At 37.8% G+C, this 27,581-nt stretch overlaps 1 protein-coding gene across 2 annotated transcripts; it reads left to right on the top strand.

The window, feature by feature from the left end:
- The first annotated feature begins 19,247 nt into the window (after nucleotides 1-19,247).
- LOC122403666 (vacuolar protein sorting-associated protein 11 homolog) lies at nucleotides 19,248-27,510 on the top strand. 2 transcript variants are annotated; one of them, XM_043407306.1, is made up of 16 exons: nucleotides 19,248-19,389; nucleotides 19,494-19,562; nucleotides 19,687-19,860; nucleotides 19,933-20,129; nucleotides 20,197-20,455; nucleotides 20,530-20,684; nucleotides 20,749-20,982; nucleotides 21,059-21,359; nucleotides 21,511-21,699; nucleotides 21,757-21,879; nucleotides 21,941-22,068; nucleotides 22,134-22,346; nucleotides 22,422-22,594; nucleotides 22,668-22,965; nucleotides 23,043-23,365; nucleotides 26,664-27,508. In XM_043407306.1, exons 1-16 carry the CDS (start codon nucleotides 19,375-19,377, stop codon nucleotides 27,059-27,061), a joined length of 3,249 nt encoding a protein of 1,082 aa, XP_043263241.1. In that variant the 5' UTR covers nucleotides 19,248-19,374; the 3' UTR covers nucleotides 27,062-27,508. The 2 variants fall into 2 exon arrangements, with proteins under 2 accessions (XP_043263241.1, XP_043263240.1); XM_043407305.1 differs by having other exon boundaries at nucleotides 22,134-22,594; nucleotides 26,664-27,510.
- Nucleotides 27,511-27,581: the final 71 nt, after the last annotated feature.

The raw sequence follows: 27,581 nt of genomic DNA, 5'->3' as shown, positions 1-27,581 counted from the left end.
CGCGCCTTTCTGGGTCGAGTGGACGTTTCGCTCGGCAAACGGGATAATTAACGAAGAATATGAAAGCGCGAGCGTATGCGCGCGTGTGTGTGTCTGAATGTGAGGGAATAACCTGGGGAAAAAAGTTGAGCAACCATCGCACGCACCTTTTTGCATAGGAGTTTACACGCGTACACACACACATTACATGAAGGGCACAAAATCGTGTGAATGTCCCGCTCGGGGGTGAGAATGCGTGAGAGTGAGAGAGATTTTAGGGTAGGTCGACGACAGTGCCACGAAACATTAAATGCGGATGATAGGGAATTAAAGAGTAATGAGGGCCACAGAGAGAGAGAGAGAGAGAGAGAGAGAAAGCACAGGCGCACAGAAAGAACGAGAAAACGGTACGGAGAACCTCCTTGTACATAGCTATTATATATAAAAATCTCTATATATATATATATATATTATATATATATAAATAAATGAATAAATAAATATTATATATTATTATTAATTGATTAATTGATTGATTGATCGATATTCGGTAGGTGCGTAAGATGAAAGAGAGGAAGGATATAGACTCTACTGAAGATATTCTAAGTACCTTATCTAAAGAGAGAGTGTGCGTGTCAGAGAGGGAGAGGGAAGAAAGCAATCGTTGCCCAAAGTTAATTACGATAACTTTTCGTTTTTCCTAAAGAGCGCGTTTCCGTTCCAAGACCGATCTCGACGATCTCGTACGATTTTCTTCGACCCTTTGTCCCCCCCGGTTTTCCTTTGATCGTCGAGGTCGATCCGTGGAGGAATTCTTCTCGCCGAGAAAATAGCAAAAGGGGATAGAGGGAAGGAAATAGAACACTTGTACTGTAGATAATTTCTTGTTACGGCGCCGCACGTGTCCCGTTCCGAGGATCACTTCTCCTCGCAAGGATCTCCTCTAAAAAAAACCCCCCAAAGAAATTTTTCCTTTTATTTTTACCATTTTCTTTTGTTCCCCCCTCCCCCCAAGTCACTTTTAATTTGCACCACCCCCCCCTCCCCACCGCCAATCCAGAGTCCTGCAGATCCTCGATGTGACGCGAAAACGTGAAAATCGGGGAACGAGAGAAGCTCGCGAGACGCGACACGTCGGCGCCCCACCTGTGCTCAAATTGTTTAAAACTATTAGTTTGTTACTAAGACGAGTGGATGCGCGAGAAAGGGAGATGAATGCGTGTGCGTGCGTGTCGCGATAGCGTGAGAGGGTTTCGAGGGATTCTCTGTGACGAAAACACGCGCGGGCCCCGATCCCGAGTTCTCGGGTTCCTCTCGTCCCATAAAGAACGGGGAAAAAATGGCGACGACGAACGGGGAACGAGGATCGTAGCGCGCGTTCAAATTAGTACGAAATATATTATATAGAAAGGGCCCGCGACGTTTTCGATCGTTTAATGAAATTGAACTTCGGGGCGGGGACGCGAGAATTCGAGAATATAGGGGTATACAGGGTGGTTACAGCGTCAGGTACCCCCCCGCGCTTTAATTGTGATCTTTTTTTCTGTCTATCCTTTAGTTCCATTCATGATTATTTTATTAATATTATTATTATTATTATTAATATTATTATTATTATAATTACGATTTCGTTTAATAAACTATCACGTTAAAAGATAAAAAAAAAAAACACACACACACACACACGACACCCGTGCATGGGTAGACGTCGGACAAAACCCGAAAGTATTTTCTTTTGTCACCGCTCCGAGAGAAGATTCCTGTTCTCCACCCCCCCCCTCTCCCACCCCCCCCACTCCCTTTGTTAACTACACCATTCCTCTTTCTTCTTCGCGTCGAATGTGGCGAATCACCGTCTCGCGAACTCGGTACTGTTTCTCTCTGAAATTCTGTTTTTCGAAAATCTGCGTAGAAGAGAGAATCGTTGTACGGTCGAAAAAAAAAAAAGAACAGGAGATTTTGTGCGCAAAAACGAATCGAAAATGTGCGATGTAATTTTTACGCGCAAAACCTCGTTACCGAGAAAATCGAGTTTCGAAAATATTTGGCGCACGCGATCACGTGTCCGGCCATTGCTCGTTGTTTCTACTTGCATTTACGTTTGCAGACGCTGGAAATTATTTTATCGGTTATTATCCGGGGCCCGAACGGTTGGACGACGGATTGAAAATTAATAATACCACCGTCGGTGTTTACAAATAACAACGCACGTAGAAACAACCAACGAATTTCCACGAAAAACGGAGCCTCGTATCGAAAAGTGTCGTTCCACATTTTTTTGTTGGTGTACATTTTCACGAAGAATCGGTGCCCCTTCGATCGTGACACGATTCCCGTCCCAGCCGGTGCAGTCTCGTCGCAGAACGACGAGGCGTCTTTGTTGCAAACGAAGGATGTTAACGCGTCGAGAATAATTTTAGTTTTCGTTGGTGGATTGTTCGTTGTTACCTCGATCGAGTGCAATTAGAAGAGAAAGTGTAAAGTTTTGCATGGAGAGATAATAGGAAATTAAAATTTTTTACAAGGTTGTTTACGTGCGTAGAATGTACGTTATATGCGTTAAAAGAAATGGCAGTTTATTTTCCGTCGAAAAGTGAAACCTTCCCCAAAGACTCCTTTCCCCTTTTTCTTCTCCGTGGACTCTTTGTTCCGTTTTGTAGAGTTTGCTTGTCTCTTTGTTTTTCGTTTTTTTTTTTTTTTTTTTTTTAATAATAAAAGTTGCAGAAAGATGCCGTCCATTATGCTTTCGGAAAATAGGAAAGAATGCAAGGAGTGCGGAGGATCTGTTTTTTTACGAACGAAGATTTTCTCGTATTTTTGTTACGCGATCGCTTGAAGCTTTTTGCGATTAACGGTGAAAAGCATCGATTTTAAATCGTCGATTTCACTTGGCAAAAATTTTAATGTCAAGCGTTGGACGTTAATTCTTGATCGTTCTGCTCCATTTTACAGAATTTCAGACGTCTCCTCCCGTTCCTTTAAGCAGAAGAATTTCTGTAATTCGAGGTATCCTGGTTTCTATTTACGGAAGAGTTTTCGATGGTTTTCTTTTTTCTTTTCGTCGATGTGCCAACGAGAACGATCAAGGAACGTCGGATTTTTGCAGGACCAACTAATCCTTTCGCTCCTCGCGCGTGATCAGTTCCTTCGAGTAACGTTGATTCGGTTTTTGACGACGAGTGAACGCGAATAATACAATTTACGGAAGAATCAGTTCGCCAATAAAAGGGGAAAGGCAGTCAGAAACGCAGCAATAATCGAGAAGTGGCCGGGTCTTTCGAAAAATGACAGACATTACGACGATTATTTTCCACATTTTCCCCGAATTTTTCCAAGGACCTCGAACACATTCTCGATCGTAAAGGTTTCGTTGTTGTTCCGCGGTGCGTCGCTTCAACCCCGAAATGCCAAGTTTCTTTTAGCGACGAACTTGTAAAATTTACGAATACAACGAAGTGCGATAAAAGTTTTGTTTCCATTGATTTGTAACATTTTGTAAAGACATTTTGTGAAAATATATTCCGCATCGTCGACAACAATTTTGCGACCGGAAAGTGAAACCGGAAAAAAAACAACTTGCTTCCTTTATTCTTCGAGTCGAACAATTTCAAAGTGAAACAATTATACCTTGACTATTCCCATCGAAAAACGCGTTCGAACGTTGCGTTAAAATCAAATTGTTTTTAGTTCGATCAGGTGTGTTTGAAAGGACCCCGCGCAGATATTATGGAAAATGGCGCCCGGTTAAAGGGTATAGCCGAATAAGGGGGTCAAATGTGCCCTTGAACCAAATTTGACATACGATGGATCCATCGATAGAGCATCAGAAAAAAACATTCTGTACCAAATTTGAACCCTCTATCATGTTCGGAAGGGTAGTTATTGGGAAAATTCGGATTAGCGAATTTGTGCCTATTTCCCCTATTTAATCGAGTATGAAAATTATGAAAAAAATCTGGTGCATTGCGACTATTGAGATACGTGTTTGAGAATTTTTTCCGATTTTTCGATTTCAAATCTTAGGTGTGAAAAATTGAAAACGCAAAAAACGCAGAAAAATACCGATTTTGTATTGAAGCTTTCGAGACACTAGATTTATATAATTACTGTAAATGCATATTGTCATTGGTTATGTCCCTGAATTTTTTCAGATTTTTTGGCAGGTTGCGCCGTAGTAGCAAAAATGAAAAACCGATTTTTTCGGCGTTTTTCGCGTGAAAAAGCAACTTATACTTTGAATTTTTGTATTCCCTTTAATAGATAACTATATTCTGTGGTTTTAAACATTTCCATGCTGAACTTTTGATACGATGTGGTTCATTGTGTCTCGATGAAAAGTTCCAATGAGATTCGGGGGATCAAAAGTTGATAATAGTGTGCCTTATTTTGGACTACCACGTTTCATATTTGGATAATTATTTACTTTAGCGATTCCTCGCTAATTTTGATGAATTTGAAGTTTGTTGTCAAGGTCACCGTTATGAAGATTTTTTCTCTAATATAACCGCCGCGAGTCCTTAGTTTCCTAGATTTTTCGTCAAAAAGATCGCTGCTATTGCAATGAATCTTGTTTAGTCGAGGTTTGTTCAAAAAATAAGTATTTTTAAAAAAATTTTTTTTTATTTAATGTACAACTTATTGCTCTTTGTCCCCTCCTCTATTCACACACTTGTTCCAGCGATGTTTCCATATTACGGTGCATTCCTGGAAAGCTTCTTCTGGAGCATCCTTCAATGCCTGATGACGAATTTCTCTTGATGTCCTCGATTGAGCCAAAACGGCGTCCTTTCAGCACTGATTTTAATTTTGGGAACAAGAAAAAGTCGCAGGGAGCAAGGTCTGGGGATTAGGGAGGTTGGGGGAGGACAGTTATCTGATTTTTGGCACAAAACTGGCGAATCAACAAGCCTCAGTGGGCAGACGCATTGTCATGGTGGAGGAACCATGAGTTGTCTCGCCACAACTGTGGTCTCTTTTTGCAAAATTTTTCGCGCAACCCTTTTAAAACACCTTCATAGTACCGAGCGTTGATTGTTCGACCTTGAGGCAAAAATTCAAAATGCACAACTCCGTTGAAATCGAAAAAAAACCGGTGAGCATCGCCTTGACGGAGGATCGAACTTGTCGTGCTTTTTTTTGGCGTGGAGATCCTTTGTTAACCCACTCAGAAGACTAGACTTTCACTTCCGTAAGCTTGCTTGAAAAGTTCAAACGATTCCGTGAATGTTTTCCACAGTTTTACGCAAAATTTCACGTTGCATCGTTGCTCTCGTAACTCTGACTTTGCGAAAATCGCCAGGAACTTCTGAGGCTGTTATCTACCAACGAAGTGTCAATCTGCAATTCATCGTCATCATCTTTTTGCAGCAAAGGGTCAGGGGGTTAAAAGGGGTAATATTTAAGGACCCACAGTACTACTATTGAGTTTCAAGGGGTCAAATAGATGGGCACTGTACAACAGTGCTTCTCAGACTCAAATATGCTCAAACGTGATAGTCTATTGCCTAAATAAGGCACACTATTATTGACTTTTGATCCCCCTATATCTCGAAAACTGTTCAATTTACGAGCTTAGGCCCATTGGAACTTTTCATCAACACATAATGAACTACATCGTATCAAAAGTTCAGCTAATTCAACCGGGGGCCATTTTCCATAAGATCTCTGCGGGGTCCTTTGATATCAATTATTTACTGCGGAAAGACAATACTAAATTTATTTCGAAGTCTGCAGTTACTCTCAAAATTAAGCATACACCTAGGTTACCAATGATAATTGGCGGGGAAATAACTAAAAACGGACATATTAAAAAGTAAAGACACAATATATACTTTATTTAGATATTTTAATAGGTGATTCTTTAAAGAAAAATTTGATAAAATGAATTGTTTATGTATATGTAACGAAAAATGTAAAGGTACACCTATTTTATCGTCACGAAATTGAGCGTACAAAGAATGGAATTATACATAAACAACAAATAAAGTCAATTTTAATATTTTGTTGCGTAACCCTGAGCATTTATGATCGCCTTTAAACGTCTAGGCATCGATTCGACTAATTTTTGTGTCGTCGAACTGGAAACATTTTTCCATATTTCAGTCATTTTTACTTTCGCATCTGCCTTACTGGTAAACCTATAATTACTCAATTTTGACTTCAATTCCTGCCGCGGGTGTTCAATTGGATTGACATCCGGTGATTGTGAGGGAGTATTTAACAACTTTGGTACGTTGTATAATAGCCATTCCTTAACAATGTACGACGGTATGCTTAGGATCGTTGTCCTGTTGAAAGTAATACGTAGGGGGCATTTGTAATTTTTCAGCTGAAAATTAAAAATTTTTTTTTGAAACATCGAGATATTTCATCTTATGCACTTTCAATAAATTCGATATTGCCAACTCCATTTGTTGCCATGCATCCCCATAGCATTACGGAGCCTCCACCGTGCTTTACTGTCGGAATCGTATTGTTATTGTTAAATTCTTTATTTGGTTTTCTCCGCACAATTATTCTTCCGTCCAAATTAAATAAATTAATTTTTACTTCATCGGAAAATATTACACTGTTCCAAAAAACTTCGTCGCGATTAACATATTCTTTTGCAAATGCCAACCGGTTACTTCTGTTCACCTTAGAAATGTAAGGTTTTTTTCTCGCTACCCTGCCATGATAGCCTTTATCGTGTAGTTCTCTATGGACAGTTTCCGTAGATATTGCTTTTTTAATCCTCGATGACACTTCTTTCGTCAGTTTTGGTACACTAGTTTTCGGATTAATTTTAATTTCTCTTACTATATACCGCTCATCAGCTTTGCTTAGTATTTTTTTCTTCCACGTCCTACTTTATCACATAATGAACCGTTGTATTTATAATTATTAATGATTTTCTGTACGGTAGAGAGGGTCCTACCTATTTGACCAATTTGTTTTAAAGATTTGCCTTAGCAATATAATTTTACCGCTATTTTTCATTCAGAAATATTAGTTTCTGATCTTCTTGAAACCATGGTGCAAACTTTGTTAATAACAATGACAAACGACGATCAAACGTAACATAACAACGCAGTGACGTGAACTAAATACGACTGAAGAAATTCCAAACAAAGATAATACGAAATAAACTTTAAAAAACTCATTTTTTAAATATTTGAACAACTTGCTTTTTTAATCAGTGTGATTTACAGTGTGTTTGGACACTCTTGGAAAAAATTTTAATGGGTGATTCTAGAGGCCAAAATAAGACGAAAATCAAGAATATTAATTTGTTGATGGAAGCTTCGTTAAAAAGTTATTAACGTTCAAAGTTGTGGCTGTCGAACGACAATTTATCCACCTTCTCGAATTTTTTTCTCGAAAATGGTTAGGATTTCAGGGGTATGTCTATTCACCAAAAATGATTGCAATTGACCCTCGCAACTGAAAATAATTTTTTTAGAATGATTTGACAAATTTTTTTTCGCCGAAAAATTTCACAACTTTTCGAATTTTTTTCTAGAAAGTGGGTAGAATTTCAGGGGTGTGTCTATTCACCAAAAATGATTGTAATTGATCCTCGCAACAAAAGATAATTTTTCCAGAATTATTTGAAATTTTTTTTTTCCGGCGAATTTAGGCACCTAATTAGATTTTTGATAAGGAATTTTTTTCTCAAAAGTGCCTAGGATTTCGGGGGTATGTGTAATGACCAAAAATGATTATAATTGACCCCTGCAACTGAAAATAATTTTTTTTGGAACGATCTGAAATTTTCGAATTTTGTCGAAAAATTTGTCCATTTTCCTGAATTTTTTTCTCGAAAATGCATAGGATTTCGGTGATAGGTTTATTCACCAAAAGTGATTGTAATTGACTCCCTTAGCTAAAAATAATTTTTCGAGAACGATTCGAAATTTTTGAATTATGTCAAAAAATTTGTCAATTTTCCTGAATTTTTTTCTCGAAAATGCGTAGGATTACGCTGATTGGTCTATTCACCAAAAATGATTGTAATTGACTCCCTTAGCTAAAAATAATTTTTCGAGAACGATTCGAAATTTTTGAATTATGTCAAAAAATTTGTCAATTTTCCTGAATTTTTTTCTCGAAAATGCGTAGGATTACGCTGGTTGGTCTATTCACCAAAAATGATTGTAATTGACTCCCCTAGCTAAAAATAATTTTTCCAGAACGATTTGAAATATTTGAATTTTGTCGAAAAATTTTCGAATTTTCGTCTCAAAATAAAAAGAAGGTTAGGATAAAATTCATGTTTTAAATATTTGATCAACTGTACGCTCAATTTTGTGACGATAAAATACTTTTACATTTTTCAATAAATAATTCAATTTATTAAAGTTTTTTCTAAATAATCATCCATTAAAATATTCAAATAAAGTATAAATTCTGTTTTTATTTTTGAATATCTCCGTTTTTAATTATTCCCCCGCCAATTTTCATTGTCAATTTAGGTGTAAATTTTTTGATCCCAAATGATAAAGTTTATTTTCAAAACAGTCGAAGTTGTTCGAGAATTTTCAGTTTTCGCTTTTCCCCCCAACTTCTACGGGTTTGTTTCGGGGTTAAAGTGACTTTGGATCGTCTGCTCGCGAATTAAAAAAAAGAGGAAAAGTGCTAGAGAGAGGGAAAAGGAGAAAGGAGTACGTCTGTGTGTGTGTTTGCGCGTACGAATGAACAGGAAACATATAAAAAGGCAAAGGAAAGAACGTTTGTGAGAGACCGATAGATCGAGAGAGTGAGGTTCACACATAGGCAACGTAAGGAAAACAATATATTGATTATATTGCGTGGTACGAACAGAACTGTGATATTTTATTGTATAAATTTACGGTAAAACAAAAAAAAAAAGAAAAGAAAACGAAAGAAAGACGATGAAATACGAAGAACAAATTCTCTAAACGGATATACTTACGTAGAAGCGGGATATTACTGTATTTTACAAAGAAGTGCATCCTTAAACATTCAAAACGCAATCGTACGGAGCGCGTGCGCACGAGCAGCCGAGTGTTCGTTTGGAGATCGAGTCGTTTTCGATGTAAAACAGAACGATTCTCGCCCTTAAAGGGACGAAAAAAAGCTGTCGAACGACGAACGAACGAAACTTTCGACGATATTTTTAAGATATCCTCTGTCCAGTCCATTCTCAACTCCAAACGGAACACTCGGCCGCTCTTTGGGGGGGCAATCGCGGTGCCCCAGTGTCTAATCGTTTCCTGTTTGTAAAGTATATATATAGATATATAATATAGATATATTATATACGAATTAAATGTTTGATAAGAAAGAAAACAGCGAGAGAAACTTGAAGGGAAGAGTTACGACGAGAGACGGAGGTCTCAATTTGCGACGTATTCGAAACAATTTTAAGAACCACACACACACACACACACACACACACACACACACACACACACACACACACAGATACACATACTCGGTTAATAGCTAGAAGAGTAAGTAATTACGCTACGTCTGTAAAGTTTCGAAGGAAGATCACTTTTTTGCGCTACTGATCGTCCCTAGCCCCCCCCAACCCCCTCACTCTGAAACATTCGTGAATAAAAATGGAAAGAACGTCGAAGAAAATCGTGTTTGCCAATTACTCGCCAATCGACAACTAGCGACTGGAAAGAATTATAAAAAAATTTTTATAAATCGAGTGCCACTGTAAAATGTTGTCGATTTTTTTGTGAAAAATGCCTTTTTTTTTCACTTGGGAATTAAACACAAACTTTGAGAAACGATTTCAAACGTTTCGATTGTGAAGAATTTTAGCAAAATGTTTGGGGACACAATGCAAAAAAAATGATTGATGCTTGTAAAATATCAAAGTGAAACCTAACCTATTTCACCTAACTTGACTATATCGCTTATTTTGTATGATAGAAAGAGTGTCAGAGGGGGGAAATATTCTGTTCGAAGGCGTCAGCACGGTGATGAAGGTCATTTTTTTTCGAGATTTCAAGGTCATCGTATTTTGTTTAAATTGGGACTGCATGTTTTCACTACAGCAGTCTTATCTATATCTATACTGTTGCACCTCAAAAAGATATTTGTCCTCAAGGTAATACATAACCCTACTATTACTATTACGCATTACAATGGTAATAGTAATAGTAATAATAGACGAGAATGTCTCAACGAAAATGAACAGTGTTGATACCTCGCCCGTAGCAGTACTGCGATGTTACCGCCAGGTGGCGAAGCGTCTCGAGCGCTTTCTCTCGAGAGAATTGCATTATCGCGGATATATATGTCAGGACGATCTTCTGGTCATAAATTGCTTTTGCACAAGGTCGGGCGAAGCTGAGACGGGGCATGCTAGTAGTTTATAAAAAGACCAAATGCAACAAGGTGCAATATTTTAACCTTCGCTTGACCTTTAGTGAAGAAATTTTGAAATGTTTGTTAGTGATTTCTCAGTACTCGGTTCAATCTTAAATTAAATCTCTATTTTAGAAGGTTTTTAAAATGTGTACCATGAACGTGGATATGTTACCGTGAATGACCGAAATTGGAGAATGTCAACTTTCACCGGTGAATGTCAACAGATACCAAATACGTCGGTGAAAGATCGAATATTTCATTACATTGTTGTACATTCGGACCCTCTCCGGTGTGTGTCGACAATCACAGATATGCTCTGGTGGAGGTCCAAAACAGAAGAGTCAAAAAACAAGCGACTGGCTCTCTCCTGCCAAATCCTTTGTTCTGCTCGGAGTCAATCAGCTTTGTCAGTCTTATGCAAGCTTTGATAACGCGAGCAACGTTTTCTTAATTTTTTTTCCGATACCCTAATTTATACTAAATGGATACTGCAGTAAATCGTGATCTTTTTCTAACCCAGACCTAACCCAGACCTAACCCAGACCTAACCCAGACCTAATCCAGACCTAACCCAGACTTAATTCAGACTTATTCCAGACCTAACCCAGACCTAACCCAGACCTAACCCAGACCTAACCCAGACCTAACCCAGATCTAATCCAGATCTAATCCAGACCTAACCCAGACCTAACTCAAATCTAATCCAGACCTAACCCAGACCTAACCCAGACCTAACTCAGATCTAATCCAGACCTAACCCAGACCTAACTCAGATCTAATCCAGACCTAACCCAGACCTAACCCAAATCTAGGGTCTGGGTCAGGTCTGGATTAGATCTGAGTTAGGTCTGGGTTAGGTCTGGATTAGATCTGAGTTAGGTCTGGGTTAGGTCTGGGTTAGGTCTGGATTAGATTTCGGTTAGGTCTGGGTTAGGTCTGGATTAGATTTCGGTTAGGTCTGGGTTAGGTCTCGGTTAGGTCTGGGTTAGGTCTGGGTTAGGTCTGGGTTAGATCTGGATTAGATCTCGGTTAGATCTGGGTTAGGTCTGGGTTAGGTCTGGGTTAGGTCTGGGTTAGGTCTGGGTTAGATCCTTTCAGAAAGAGAGGCGAAAAAGTTACGTCACCCTTGTGACGTTTTATAGCGACTGAATTACGGAGAAGAAAATATAAATCTCCAACATGTTCAACACTCACCATTAGTGCATGGTGAATGTCAACATTTACCGGTGTAAGTCAGAAATAAGGGTGTTTAGCAAATATTTCGGACATACACTAAGCGACTATGTGAATGTTGACATTCACCGGTGAAAGTCGACATTCTCCAGATTTCGGTGTTTCACTGTAACAGATACATTGTTGGCCAGCTGAAAAAATAAAGTTTAGAATGATTGTTACCATAACAGTGGAACACAGCAAGAATTTATTTATCGCCTCCAAAAATATATTCACGTTCATGGTACAGATTTTGAAAACCTTCTAAAATGGAAATTTAACCTAAGACTGTTTCAGTGAACTTGAAATTCCTTCATTTACCGCCCCCAAACGCGTACTGAAGTTACTGACAAACATCTCACAATTTCTTCACTGAAGGCCAAGTGAAGGTCAAGTGAAGGTCAACATATTGCATCTCGTTGGATTCGTCTTTTTTAAAGCTATAAAACTGCTGTAGTGAAAATATGCAGCCTCATTTTAAAAAAATACGATGACCTTGAAATCTCGAAAAGGTGACATTGAGAAAAAAAATTTGGTTCTTCGCCGTCCTGGCGCCTGAGAACAGAATATTTTCTAATCCTGACATTTTTTCTATCATACAAAATTAACGATATATTTATGGTGGTCACGTTAGGTGAAATACTCTGTATTATAATTATCTCCATTTTAATTATCTCTGTGAAAAATGTTTTTTTTGGGGATTAAATGCAAACTTTGAGAACCGATTTCTAAACGTTTCGATTGAGAAGAATTTTTGCAAAATGTTTCGATTGAGAAGAATTATTGCAAAATTTTTCGATCGAGAAGAATTTTTTCCAAATTTTTCGATTGAGAAGAAAAGATATTTTAGGATTTTTATTGATTATTTATTTTAATTTTATTATTATTATACAATTTCCTTATTATTTAAGTGATCCAGATAATTTTATTATAGCAAATCCAATAATTACACCTGAACATAAATTTTTTCCAAATTTTTCGATTGAGAAGAATTTTTTCCAAATTTTTCGATCGAGAAGAATTTTTTCCAAATTTTTCGATTGAAAAGAAAAGATATTTTAGGATTTTTATTGATTATTTATTTTAATTTCATTATTATTATACAATTTCCTTATTATTTAAGTGATCCAGATAATTTTATTATAGCAAATCCAATAATTACACCTGAACATAAATTTTTTCCAAATTTTTCGATTGAGAAGAATTTTTTCCAAATTTTTCGATCGAGAAGAATTTTTGCAAAATTTTTCGATTGAGAAGAAAAGATATATTAGGATTTTTATTGATTATTTATTTTAATTTTTTTGTTATTATACAATTTCCTTATTATTTAAGTGATCCAGATAATTTTATTAAAGCTAATTCAATAATTACACCTGAACATAAATTTTTACCAAATTTTTCGATTGAGAAGAATTTTTTCCAAATTTTTTGATCGAGAAGAATTTTTTCCAAATTTTTCGATTGAGAAGAAAAGATATTTTAGGATTTTTATTGATTATTTATTTTAATTTCATTATTATTATACAATTTCCTTATTATTTAAGTGATCCAGATAATTTTATTATAGCAAATCCAATAATTACACCTGAACATAAATTTTTTCCAAATTTTTCGATTGAGAAGAATTTTTTCCAAATTTTTCGATCGAGAAGAATTTTTTCCAAATTTTTCGATTGAGAAGAAAAGATATTTTAGGATTTTTATTGATTATTTATTTTAATTTTATTATTATTATACAATTTCCTTATTATTTAAGTGATCCAGATAATTTTATTATAGCAAATCCAATAATTACACCTGAACATAAATTTTTTCCAAATTTTTCGATCGAGAAGAATTTTTGCAAAATGTTTCGATTGAGAAGAATTTTTTCCAAATTTTTCGATTGAGAAGAAAAGATATTTTAGGATTTTTATTGATTATTTATTTTAATTTTATTATTATTATACAATTTCCTTATTATTTAAGTGATCCAGATAATTTTATTATAGCAAATCCAATAATTACACCTGAACATAAATTTTTTCCAAATTTTTCGATTGAGAAGAATTTTTTCCAAATTTTTCGATACACAGCGCACAAAAAAAATGGTTGCTGCTTGTAAACTATATAAAACTTATTATATTATAATTATCCCCATTTGAATTATCTCTGTGAAAAGTGTTATGAACTCTGAGTATAGTTGCTACAAATGTGACGAATCTTAATTTTTCAAGAGAGATTTAAACGACTTTAACAAATTTTATTAAGCCTAAAAATTAAATAAAATCTTGCCATCGAGTTGTTCGTACTTTACAGTAGTTTCGAAATATTTCGAAATGTCAAACAATAAATAACTCTTATAATTAAATATGTTAAACTAACGAATAGCGAAACCATAATTTCGTCGAGCAAAAAAAACGTATATCGCGTTGATTTTGCTACGATTTTTCAATTCTCGAGGCAATGGTGGCCAAACAACAGAGAATCATTAAAATACAGATAATTTCGCGGAAAACTTCTATTTATCTTCTACACTTCGCGCCATCTGGCGGGTAAAGCGTGAAACCACTAACAACTAGCGCCAAAAGAATTCTCTGCTTCGAGCGTAGTTTTGGTCAGAAGTCGAGCATTAAAAATCGAAATTTTGCATCTGTTCGTCGTAAAATATTCAACTCCATAATTGAAATTTTTTATTTAACCGAGGCGACGTTTACACAATTTTACAGTGGCATTCTTTGACAAAAGTAAAACCGGGAATTATTACAGTTAAGCATCATTATACACTATGCAAGAGAGAAAGAACAATAGTAATGGAGACTGCGACCGGTGAATTCTCCTGGCGACGATAGCGCCATTTTTAAAAAAAAGTATTCGACGTAGTGCGGAAAAATTTTGTCGAACATCGAGAAACGTTTCGACGTGGCGCTTCGAGCGACGGAATTTCGAGAAAGTTAAAATATTTCGTTACGGTGAAATCGCAATTAAAGAAATGAATCTTCCATCTTCGATAAAAAGAAATACTTGAGTACCATAAAATAAATGGAATCGAACCGAAGCGTCCTCGAGTGTTCCACGAAATTCCGATAAAAATGCAAGATTCACGAGCTCCGAACAAATTGCTCCGTTTCCATGAAAGCCACGAGTTCGCCGCGTCGCAGTCGCCGCGCAGCGCCGCGTGGTTCGAGGCAGAAGCTATTGGCCGCTCAAGGTCACTGTGTGACGTCCCCCCACCGCGTCGTTCGGTTCAGTCCAACGCCATCTAGCGGGTAAAGCGTGAACCAGTGACCACTAGCGCCAAAAGCGCAGTTCTGGACAGAAGTCGAGCAAAATTTTCTTCAAATAACCTACAATCGAGCATTAAAAATCGAAATTTTGCATCTGTTCGTCGTAAAATATTCAACTCCATAATTGAAATTTTTTTATTTCCATCGACGGACGAACGGTCATCTTTTATTCGAAAACTGGTTCGTCAAAGTTTTGCTCGTCTCTGGATTCGTCTTATTGTAAAACGTAACGCGCAGACTCGAAGCCTCTCGAGCAATCGGAAGTAATCGAAGAAGAGCGACCACGTCCGAATGTCCAGTAATTAAAATTATCGTGCGTTTTTTTTCTCGTTTTCGAGGCGAGCACAACAACGGTACAAAAAGAAAAAATAAAGAAACGGAACAAAAAAAAAAGAGTCGAAGCGAGGAGAAACGAAGTGACGAAGAAAGGGAGAGTAGCTCGAAATTCGTACAGGAGCGGTGGTGCTACCCCACCTATCGGGGAACGTTCCACTTACGAGACGGATGCGCGCGCATCTCGACGCAGTAAACGGTTCCTGTGTGAATTTCGTTTGGCCGCGACGAGTCTCGAGCGCGGAGAAGGAACGATGATCTCTGCAGCGACGAGGGTTAGGAAAACAATGGACGACTGATCAGAGGCGTCGTTCTTGGTCCACGCTCGCCTTCATCCACGGTTGAGCAATATCACGATGAACGGAACTCGTGTTGTATTTATAATCGATTTTCAGCATTTTTCGACGACCATTTCTTCTTAATTGCCCGCGCGCCCCCCACCCCCCGCGCGGACAGACCTTGTAAAACAAGTCCCGCATCGTCGACACTAACTGTTCGTCCTTTTTAACAAATATAACAAAACTTACGTCTTACTAATTACGAACGGCGACTCGGGAAGCCATTGCAATCGGGTTCGATCGAAGCGAATCGAAACGGAATCGGATGGTTCGCCATTTTGAACGAACGATTGCCTTGGCGTTCTGCATTCGCGAAGTGTTTTGTAATTCCTCGTCGAACTGCATTTTTCAGAAATCGTTTACGATAAAACTAGAACAATTTTAATGTTTCTCTTTGGTTTTTAATTAATAAAGATACTCGGTGAAAATACTGTACTCGAGTCTTCAAGTTGCTCGTAATTTTTAGGGGCAAAGGTGAAGGAGCAGTGAGAAATTTTACTTCGCGGCAAAAAATTGAATTCAACGATTTAACGTTCGTTCCGTCAGATGGCGCACAATTCTATGCAGCCTGATGGCGACATCTGAAAGAGTTACTCGAAACGAGTGCATCGGATGCAGTCGGTATTGCAGGAAAATGCACTTGCACGGTTGGTATAGTAGGAAAACTGACGAGGCACAAACGAGGTATGTCTCGTCTGTGCTTTCAGAATAATCCAGACCTAACCTAGTCCTAACCCAGTCCTAATCCAGTCCTAACCCCCACCCCCCATCGTCGACACTAACTGTTCGTCCTTTTTAACAAATATAACAAAACTTACGTCTTACTAATTACGAACGGCGACTCGGGAAGCCATTGCAATCGGGTTCGATCGAAGTGAATCGAAACGGAATCGGATGGTTCGCCATTTTGAACGAACGATTGCCTTGGCGTTCTGCATTCGCGAAGTGTTTTGTAATTCCTCGTCGAACTGCATTTTTCAGAAATCGTTTACGATAAAACTAGAACAATTTTAATGTTTCTCTTTGGTTTTTAATTAATAAAGATACTCGGTGAAAATACTGTACTCGAGTCTTCAAGTTGCTCGTAATTTTTAGGGGCAAAGGTGAAGGAGCAGTGAGAAATTTTACTTCGCGGCAAAAAATTGAATTCAACGATTTAACGTTCGTTCCGTCAGATGGCGCACAATTCTATGCAGCCTGATGGCAACATCTGAAAGAGTTACTCGAAACGAGTGCATCGGATGCAGTCGGTATTGCAGGAAAATGCACTCGCACGGTTGATATAGTAGGAAAACTGACGAGGCACAAACGAGGTATGTCTCGTCTGTGCTTTCAGAATAATCCAGACCTAACCTAGTCCTAACCCAGTCCTAATCCAGTCCTAACCCCCACCCCCCATCGTCGACACTAACTGTTCGTCCTTTTTAACAAATATAACAAAACTTACGTCTTACTAATTACGAACGGCGACTCGGGAAGCCATTGCAATCGGGTTCGATCGAAGTGAATCGAAACGGAATCGGATGGTTCGCCATTTTGAACGAACGATTGCCTTGGCGTTCTGCATTCGCGAAGTGTTTTGTAATTCCTCGTCGAACTGCATTTTTCAGAAATCGTTTACGATAAAACTAGAACAATTTTAATGTTTCTCTTTGGTTTTTAATTAATAAAGATACTCGGTGAAAATACTGTACTCGAGTCTTCAAGTTGCTCGTAATTTTTAGGGGCAAAGGTGAAGGAGCAGTGAGAAATTTTACTTCGCGGCAAAAAATTGAATTCAACGATTTAACGTTCGTTCCGTCAGATGGCGCACAATTCTATGCAGCCTGATGGCAACATCTGAAAGAGTTACTCGAAACGAGTGCATCGGATGCAGTCGGTATTGCAGGAAAATGCACTTGCACGGTTGGTATAGTAGGAAAACTGACGAGGCACAAACGAGGTATGTCTCGTCTGTGCTTTCAGAATAATCCAGACCTAACCTAGTTCTAATCCAGTCCTAACCCAGTCCTAACCCAGACCTCGTCTGTGCTTTCTAACTGCCATACCGACCTGAAATTTCGGAAGTGATTTTAGCGCCCTCTTCTCGTGTTATAGCCGTAGTAAATCAGAACATATGTACGACTCTCAGTTTATTCTTATAAACTCCTTTAACAAACTCCTAGCCGTCTCCTAGCGATCAAAAACAAAAAACATTAACATTAACTTTTTCTTATAACAACCCTAACTTCAACCCTTTAATCGGTAAAGTAGAGCACAACCTCGCAACAGAAAACGCGCCTGTCGCCACAGTGTATGGCGGTCAATTGAGAAACTATTCACTGAACTAGATGGAAGAGATTAAAATTCATTTCTGAATCTGTCGGTAACGTTGCGAATGACACGAAAATGGTAATGGGGTTTCGAGACCCCATAAAAATGGGTCAAAAAAATCCATTGGGTGAAAGATCTACTCGTATACCTCGTCTCTGACAATACTCTAGAATCTTCGATGAATCAATGAGATAATTAACCCCGTAAAGTGAGAAAGCCCCCATAAAAAGTGTCCAATTTTCAAACAGTCATAACTCCTGCAATAGTGAATATATTTCAATGAAACTTTTTTCTGAAGTAGAGCTCGTGGGTACCTATAAAAAAGTATTAGACAACTTTTCTATACGGCGTCAAACAAAATTACTAAAAATCAAAAATGAATTTTTAACGAAAATCGACAGGGGAAATTGACAAATTTCAAATCACTCCGGAAAAATTATTTTTTATTCAAATTTTTTCATTAATACAGGTAAGGTAGAAAACTGTAGTTCGGTACTGTAGATAAAGTAGGAAAACGAAGATGGTTGCATCACGCATGCGCGTAACTCGAGCATGTCATAATCAGCTGATCAGACATGGGGAAATTGACAAATTTCAAATCACTCCGGAAAAATTATTTTTTATTCAAATTTGTTCATTAATACAGGTAAGGTAGAAAACTGTAGTTCGGTACTGTAGATAAAGTAGGAAAACGAAGATGGTTGCATCGCGCATGCGCGTAACAAGAGCATGTCATAATCAGCTGATCAGACATGGGGAAATTGACAAATTTCAAATCACTACGGAAAAATTATTTTTTATTCAAATTTTTTCATTGATACAGGTAAGGTAGAAAACTGTAGTTCGGTACTGTAGATAAAGTAGGAAAACGAAGATGATTGCATCACGCATGCGCGTAACTCGAGCATGTCATAATCAGCTGATCAGACATGGGGAAATTGACAAATTTCAAATCACTCCGGAAAAATTATTTTTTATTCAAATTTGTTCATTAATACAGGTAAGGTAGAAAACTGTAGTTCGGTACTGTAGATAAAGTAGGAAAACGAAGATGGTTGCATCGCGCATGCGCGTAACACGAGCATGTCATAATCAGCTGATCAGACATGGGGAAATTGACAAATTTCAAATCACTCCGGAAAAATTATTTTTTATTCAAATTTTTTCATTAATGCAGGTAAGGTAGAAAACTGTAGTTCGGTACTGTAGATAAAGTAGGAAAACGAAGATGGTTGCATCGCGCATGCGCGTAACTCGAGCGTGTCATAATCAGCTGATCAGACATGGGGAAATTGACAAATTTCAAATCACTACGGAAAAATTATTTTTTATTCAAATTTTTTCATTGATACAGGTAAGGTAGAAAACTGTAGTTCGGTACTGTAGATAAAGTAGGAAAACGAAGATGGTTGCATCGCGCATGCGCGTAACACGAGCATGTCATAATCAGCTGATCAGTTATGGACGAAAAGATGGCGAATGTTGGGACGATTAATTTCGTTGTCAGGTAACTGTCAAAAACAGGCTAACGCGGAGTGCTATTCGTTCACAGCATCGACGATATTTTCCCGCAAATCTGTATTTACTAATTGCGATACATCATGGCATTCCTCGAGGTCGGTCTGACATTCTATTTGAACGTTTAGTTATAATGTTTTCCATTATTTGTACATAACCTTAGCCTCGACGCCCTAACACCGAAGGCACGTTTATCTTTCAGTGGAGACGCATCAATTTCTTCGACCTTAAAAAAGAGGTTGACGGTGGAAAGATAGCCGAAGCTCTCAAAGTAAGTTTCTTTCATTTTGAATTCAACACTTAACAAGACATTCTCTATTGTAGATTATGTTAACGTGTAATACTATTTATTACAATACGTGTACAACTATATACCGTGTAATACTGTTCCCCAGGAGGCTCAAGTTACGGCAGCTACAAGCGGTAACAGCAACATAGTTTTCGGAGACGACAACGGCATGGTGCATTTAGTGAACAGGACTTACGATGTTACCAGTTTTCATGCGTACGAGATCACGTTAACATTAGCCCAACTGATTCAACATTCCAATTACTTGTTTACTATTGGCGTTAGTATGGATACAAAAACATTACGCGCTCGTTGCTACCATAGTTTTTACGCTTTTATCAATCTTCTTTAGGAAGATGAGAAAGGTTGTAATCCTACGATAAAAGTCTGGAACTTAACCAAACTAGACAAACACGACAATCCGACGTGCATTCGTATAAGTAGAGCCATACCTGGCTACAGAGCAGTTCCGGCGACTGCTTTGTACGTTCACAGTAATCTCACTTTAATGGCCGTGGGTTTTGGGGATGGCTCCATTATGCTTTATAGGTAACGATACATTAACTGTCTCTTTATTGTTCGACGGAACTTCTGATATATGATTTTAAATTCTTAGAGGCGACTTGACCAGGGAAAGAAAGAACAAAATAAAGGTGTTGAAAGACACCAATATCTCCATCACTGGCTTAGGGATAAGATCTACAGGCAAACAGAATCATTTGTTCGTTGCTACGCATAGCAGTGTCTTTTTATATAATATCACTACCATGGACAAAGAAATTAAATTCCCTTTGGACGTTGTGGGCTGCGCTAGAAAATGTAGCATTCTCACGGAGTCTATGCAGGATAGTCACTTCATGATCGGTCACAACAAAGTAATAATTTTTATGAAACTTTATCCCGAGCCACCGTGATAAGCATTTTGTTAACACCGTTCATTTTATGTCAGGCGATCTATTGTTATACACCGGATGGCAATGGACCTTGTTATCCGGTGGGGGGCCAAAAAGTAATGTTGGAATGGTTCAGAAATTATATAGTAATCGTAGCGAAGGAAGCAGTCAACGTTCCAAGAACAACGACTACCATTTCTGCGAAACCAAGGCAAGAATTTTATACGTAATTGTCACATTGGATAAGAATTTTTTATCGATAGATTTGTTTGCAGCCCTATAGAACCGATACCGCCAGGAGTGGATAAACATATGATCACAGTGATCGATATACAGAATAAGTTCATTGCTTTCTCTTCATCGATGGTGTCCGTGCAAGCAGTGGTATCAGAATGGGGCGGGTTTTTCATACTCAGCGGTGATAAAAAGCTTTACCACTTGGATGAGAAGGATTTACAGTCGAAATTGGCATTACTTTTTAAAAAGAACTTATACGATGCGTCTATAAGGTAAATAGTACAATTTTAAAATTAGGTTATCGTAAAAGTAAGCTGTGCTACAGTTTAGTATTCTAATTATTTTCAGAATAGCTAAAAATCAACAATACGATGCCGAAGGTCTCATCGATATATTCCGACAATACGGGGACCATTTGTATTTGAAAGGAGATCATAATGGCGCCATAGAGCAATACATTAAAACTATAGGCAAACTGGAGCCCTCGTACGTGATCAGAAAATTTTTAGACTCCCAACACATCGATCATTTAACAACTTATTTGCAAGCTTTGCATAAAAATGGACACGCGACGGGAGATCATACCACTTTGTTGTTGAACTGTTACACGAAATTGAATCATACTGATAAATTGAAAGAGTTCATCATGGTAAATAGTTACTTACAAACCCGATGTTAACGCTAGATTTACAGACCCCGTATTTAAAATTGCAGAACGCTTAAATATTATATTAAAATTTTAAGGTTAACATGAACAAATCTAGTGTTAACGAACAATTTAGCCATTTATATTATTTCAGACGAAAGACAGAGAGGTCGATTTTGACGTAGAAATTGCGATAAAAGTCTGTCGTCAAGCGTCGCCGGAAGATGCGCTGCTTCTTGCGCAGAAGCATGCGCGACACGAATGGTATCTTCGTATTCAAATTGAAGACAAACACGAGTACGAGAAAGCATTGGAGTACATAGCAACTTTGGAGTTCGAGGAAGTGCGTTTCTACATTTTCCAAATTCATTATACGCGACTAATTTTAATCGTCTTTCAGGCAGAGTCCAATATGAAGAAATATGGCAGCGTTCTCATAGAAAATGTGCCAAACGAGTCTACGCAGTTTTTAAAAAGTTTGTGTACCAATTACAGGCCTTCCAACAAACCGCTTGTGGATCAGGTAAAATTAACAATGTAAGTTCCAGCGAGTAGCGAGGTTAATTTAAATGTTTTCCATTCAGGAAACTTTAGATGGCACTACCAGCCAACACGTTGACAAAGCTAACCCCGAAGACTTCATTCACCTGTTTTTAAATAATTCTGAACGACTGGTTGAATTCTTGGAACATTTAGTAAAACTTGACGCCAAGTGAGTGTAACATCTTACGTATTCGAAAATGACTCGCCATGTTTAATTTAAATACATCTACGTAGGTGGAGTACTTTGGTGTACAATACGTTAGTGGAACATTACCTACACGTGTGGTCAGCCTTGGACACCGATGTTGCCAAAGTGCAGTTCGAACAGAAAATTGTTCGACTTCTGCAAAACTCAGAAGCGTGTTACGACAAGGATCAAATATTAATTCTGTGCCATCAGCATAACTTCAGACGCGGTCTGCTCTTTCTTTACGAAGAAAGCAAACTGTACGTTGAAGTAGCTCGTGTGATAAATAAGACCGTATTTAGAAATGTTGTCTTACGGATTGTGTTTGTCGGTAGATATCAGGAAATATTGCAGTTTCATTTACGAGAAGCGGACAGCGAACAAATTTTAGCTACTTGCAAACGGTTTGGCCATCAGGATCCAAATTTGTGGGTTCAAGCTTTGTGGAGCGTCGCTAGGAACAAAAATGCTTCGCTCAAGCTCCTCGCAGACATACTGGAAAATATAGGTATTGTTAAAATGTCATTTTTTCCCCCCCCCCCCCTCGATGTTATTTCTATTAAATGAGATATTGTTCGCAGAACAAGAGAGACTTTTGCCGCCATTGATGGTGATCGATGCAATTTCAACTTCGCTATCCTGCACCTTCGGCGATGTTAGAACTTATTTAAACAATGTGTTACGAACAAATCACGAACAGACGCAGGCAGATATCGATTTAATCGAAAAGTATCGTACGGATACTTTAAAAATACGCGAACAAATAGAGTCGATAAAAAATAACACGATAATTTTCCAAGGATCGCGTTGCAGCGCGTGTCATCGTCAATTGGAACTACCATCGGTGAATTTCATGTGCCAGCATTCGTATCACCAACAGTAAGTTTCTATTACACAATAACCACGGTGATATCTTACAAATCAACCTAACGATCCATTGTTTCGTCACTTATTAGTTGCTTTCAAAGTTACTCCGAGAACGAGAACGAGTGCCCAGTTTGTTTACCAAACAATAAAAAGTACCTAGACGTAATAAAATCACAGGAACAATCGAAGGATCTTCACGAAATATTTCACAGGCTGCTTGATCGCGCGGATGATCCATTTTCATTGGTCGCCGAATACTTTGGCCGAGGAGTTTTCAAAAAATTAACGGTGATCACCGATACGGACAAACCGTTATCTACTTCGTCCACGAAATTTGAAGAACCAAAGTTGAATTACGGGCCAGGAGCAGAAGCCAAAATTAGGTTAACGGAGGGGAAGAATTCAACATTAGGTAGTCGCATATTTTAATGGAACGTTCCTAGCAAACGGCCCGTTCACCGATCGGGGTGAGTTATACGTCATTCGATTCGTCTAATTCAATACATTATTCATATGCAATTCATTATAAATTCGTTATTTTTTTATAAACTTGTCGTAAAGTTACAGTATAAAAGTAAGGTTAAGTATATTTTGACAAATCCACAGGTGGAAACAGGTGACTGTCGTTACTCTGTTCAAAATGCTAGGTAGTCAAATGCTAATTTGTTAAACATTTATTGAATGAAATTTCTACTATTTCTGCTAATATTTCATTGAATAAATCACCATTTTTCTATTAGGTACATTTACTAAATACATAATGGCTCAGGCATTCGATGAAGTTACTCTTCTTAAAAATATAAAATATCGATAGTATTATATGTTATAAAAAAGATTAAAAAATGTGTAGCATGCCTCCAAGTGGTTTCAATTTAATTCGTGTAAGCATCGGTAATGGGATCTTCAAAACTGACGCTGTGATTAATTTTCAAGCGACCTCTGTGATATTTTCTATGACAAAATGTTGATTCATCGATCTCGACAATCTACTCTACTCTTCCAATTGCTGAGCAGTATTTTTATTTAATTTTAGTTATATAATATGACATTGCTCATAATTATATGTTAGTGTATATGTTAATTTTAAAACATCTACAGCTGAGTTTGTTTTTAGAAAACCACGTTCTTTGCTTTGCATATATCTTTATATTACAATGTCTTTTACGTTTAGTTTGATCGACAGATCCTGGAATAGTTATCCTGCATTGCCAATTTTCATAACATTTCCACATTGCAGATAGTACAAGAAACAGAAGAAAAGCAGAAATTGTTTCAGTAATCATTTGTTTCAACTGTCATTTCTGATTTTCTTCTGTTTCCTGTACTTTGCGAATTTTGTTCAACTGTGCTATAAAAATGACCGAATTAGTAGTTCCAGAAGTGTGGACCTTATTTAAATTGCACGAATTTTGTAAAAATAAAGAAGCTTTATTAAAATTTTTGCAAGATAAAAAGTTGATTGCCAAAAATCTTAATTGTCCACAGTGTGGAAATGTAATGAAATTAGACAATGAAAATTGGCGTTGTAGAAAAACAATTGCAGACAGGTTCACAGATAGAATCAAGTGACAAGTGAAGTATGTGCCGCAACAATAACAAGTACTACTTTAGCTTATTGAGAAACTGTAATTTATCAATAGGTCTGGATTAGGTCTGGGTTAGGTCTGGATTAGGTCTGGGTTAGGTCTGGGTTAGGTCTGGATTAAATCTGAGTTAGGTCTGGGTTAGGTCTGGATTAGATCTGAATTAGATCTGGGTTAGGTCTGGATTAGATCTGAGTTAGGTCTGGGTTAGGTCTGGATTAGATCGGAGTTAGGTCTGGGTTAGGTCTGGATTAAATCTGAGTTAGGTCTGGGTTAGGTCTGGATTAGATCTGGATTAGATCTGGGTTAGGTCTGGATTAGATCTGAGTTAGATCTGAGTTAGGTCTGGGTTAGGTCTGGATTAGATCTGGGTTAGGTCTGGATTAGATCTGAGTTAGGTCTGGGTTAGGTCTGGGTTAGGTCTGGATTAGATCTGAGTTAGCTCTGGGTTAGGTCTGGATTAAATCTGAGTTAGGTCTGGGTTAGGTCTGGATTAGGTCTGGGTTAGGTCTGGATTAGGTCTGGGTTAGGTCTGGATTAAATCTGAGTTAGGTCTGAGTTAGGTCTGGATTAGATCTGGATTAGATCTGGGTTAGGTCTGGATTAGATCTGAGTTAGATCTGAGTTAGGTCTGGGTTAGGTCTGGATTAGATCTGAGTTAGGTCTGCGTTAGGTCTGGATTAGATCTGGATTAGATCTGGGTTAGGTCTGGATTAGATCTGGATTAGATCTGGGTTAGGTCTGGATTAGATCTGGGTTAGGTCTGGGTTAGGTCTGGGTTAGGTCTCATTTACACTGTTGTTGTATTTTGTAATTTCCAAGTGTATGATTTGGTTTGGACTCGAAAAAATGTCGAATGGGACTTGACGAACAATGCTTTTAAGTGTTTTATTTGAAATTTACCTGTTAAAATGAGTGCTTTATTTACACTGTTGTTGTATTTTGTAATTTCCAAATGTATGATATCTGTTTGGTGCGGACTTGAAAGAATGTCGAGTGAGACTTGACGAAGGTGCTCCTGAGATCAAAATTGATGTCGTATCACACTCGACATAGGAGTGCAAAGGGTTAAGATAATTTGGATTATTAACTAATCCAGACCTAACCCAGACCTAACCCAGACCTAAACCAGACCTAACCCAGATCTAATTCAGATCTAATCCAGACCTAACCCAGAGCTAACTCAGATCTAATCCAGACCTTACCCAGACCTAACCCAGACCTAAACCAGACCTAACCCAGATCTAATTCAGATCTAATCCAGACCTAACCCAGAGCTAACTCAGATCTAATCCAGACCTAACCCAGACCTAACCCAGATCTAATCCAGACCTAACCCAGACCTAACTCAGATCTAACTCAGATCTAATCCAGACCTAACCCAGACCTAACCCAGATCTAGGGTCTGGGTTAGGTCTGGGTTATGTCTCGGTTAGGTCTGGGTTAGGTCTGGATTAGATCTGGGTTAGGTCTGGGTTAGGTAAGCCCAAATCGACAATTTATCATGTACTTGTATGTTATCATGTGTTGGTAATCGAAAAAAAATGAAAACTGTTATTTCAATACAGAGTCGAACTGGTCATATAAGAAATTTACTCAATGCAATAATAAGAGTCATTTGATTATTTAAAATTTCCCAAGCAGTCAAAATGACTGTTTCTGACCAATATAGGTATAACACATATACCGGAAATGATGGAGGAGGTAACTACAATTATTAATAAACGCATTTATATGTTGTGCAAAAAGTCACAAAATTCTAAGAAATTGTGTCATTATATACATAATTGTTTTTCTAATTGAAATTAAAAAGCAGTCAAAATGACTTGCTTGGGCATTCTAGTGTTAATAATGTATTGAATTAGACGAATCGAATGACGTATAACTCATCCCGATCGGTGAACGGGCCGTTTGCTAGGAATATACCATTCTAACACATTACCGACCGATAGCCTATTAATCGACTTTTTTACCGGCCAACACTTACCGACCGATAGCGTATTAATCAACTTTTTTACCGACCAACGCTTACCGGTCGGTAAAGTGTTAATAAAGCAACGCACTTTATTTTAACCTCAAATCTTAGAATCATAGAAAACCGAAATACTTTATTATTCTATTGGAAAGGAAACACCGATGTTCGTCGACCTCAAGACAACTACTCCGTAGCAGCGAACGATCGTTTACGATCATTTCCAAGGTCAGACGTTCATTCTTCGTCGTCGGAAGCAAATACCTCTGGCGTGGTACCTACTTCCCGAGGGAATTCAACGAAAGTTTCCTCGGTGCCCATAAAGGAAGCCCGGATTTTAAATAGCACGACACCGAAATCATCGCCGATTCAGAAGTCTTTCGTGCCGCCAACATCGCCGATCGTACCGTTTAAACCGTCCAAAACGAACGAGTACGACGAATCAAAAAATCCTTTCTTCGGAGATGACGACGTTAATGCCATTGACAATGACGAGTACGACGACGATGACGACGATTACTACAACAAAAACCTAAATCCTTTCACTAGATAAACTGCGTTTATTTTATCCAACTACTATAAATCTCATAAACGAACAGTAAGTGAATTAAACGTTATTACGCAGACCAAGAACTGTCAAAGCTTGTAAAGAAAACTAGACGTCGTAAACATTATTATTATTATGCGCATTGTAAATTAACTCGATATAATTTAGCGTCGATTAGCGTGAATATAACTATTATTCCCCATCGTTCTCATCATCCGAATCTATTACGAATTTTGTATTATTTTTTAACTTTTTTCATATACACATCAAACGATAATCTTTTGGTGCTTCGCGTGGTATTGTAAAATGTGACATTCTCTCGTCGACCGATGGGAATTTATCCCCAGAAAGCACGAGGGGCGTATAAATGTATATTAAACAGTTACTTGTATATATTGCTTCGTATCATGTTTTACGTCACCAACATATATCCACAAAATATATATTAGGTTATTATTATAAAAAATACTTTACATTATACGAAAAGATACTGCTACCAAAAGTAAGTGTTTTTCAAATAGCGATT

The sequence above is a fragment of the Colletes gigas genome, unplaced genomic scaffold, assembly GCF_013123115.1.
Source record: "Colletes gigas isolate AHSC1104 unplaced genomic scaffold, ASM1312311v1 Colletes_gigas_Sc00068, whole genome shotgun sequence".
NCBI classification, from domain to species: domain Eukaryota; kingdom Metazoa; phylum Arthropoda; class Insecta; order Hymenoptera; family Colletidae; genus Colletes; species Colletes gigas.
Note: the sequence above shows the minus strand (reverse complement) of the source record. Positions and strands in the feature narration are given on the sequence as shown.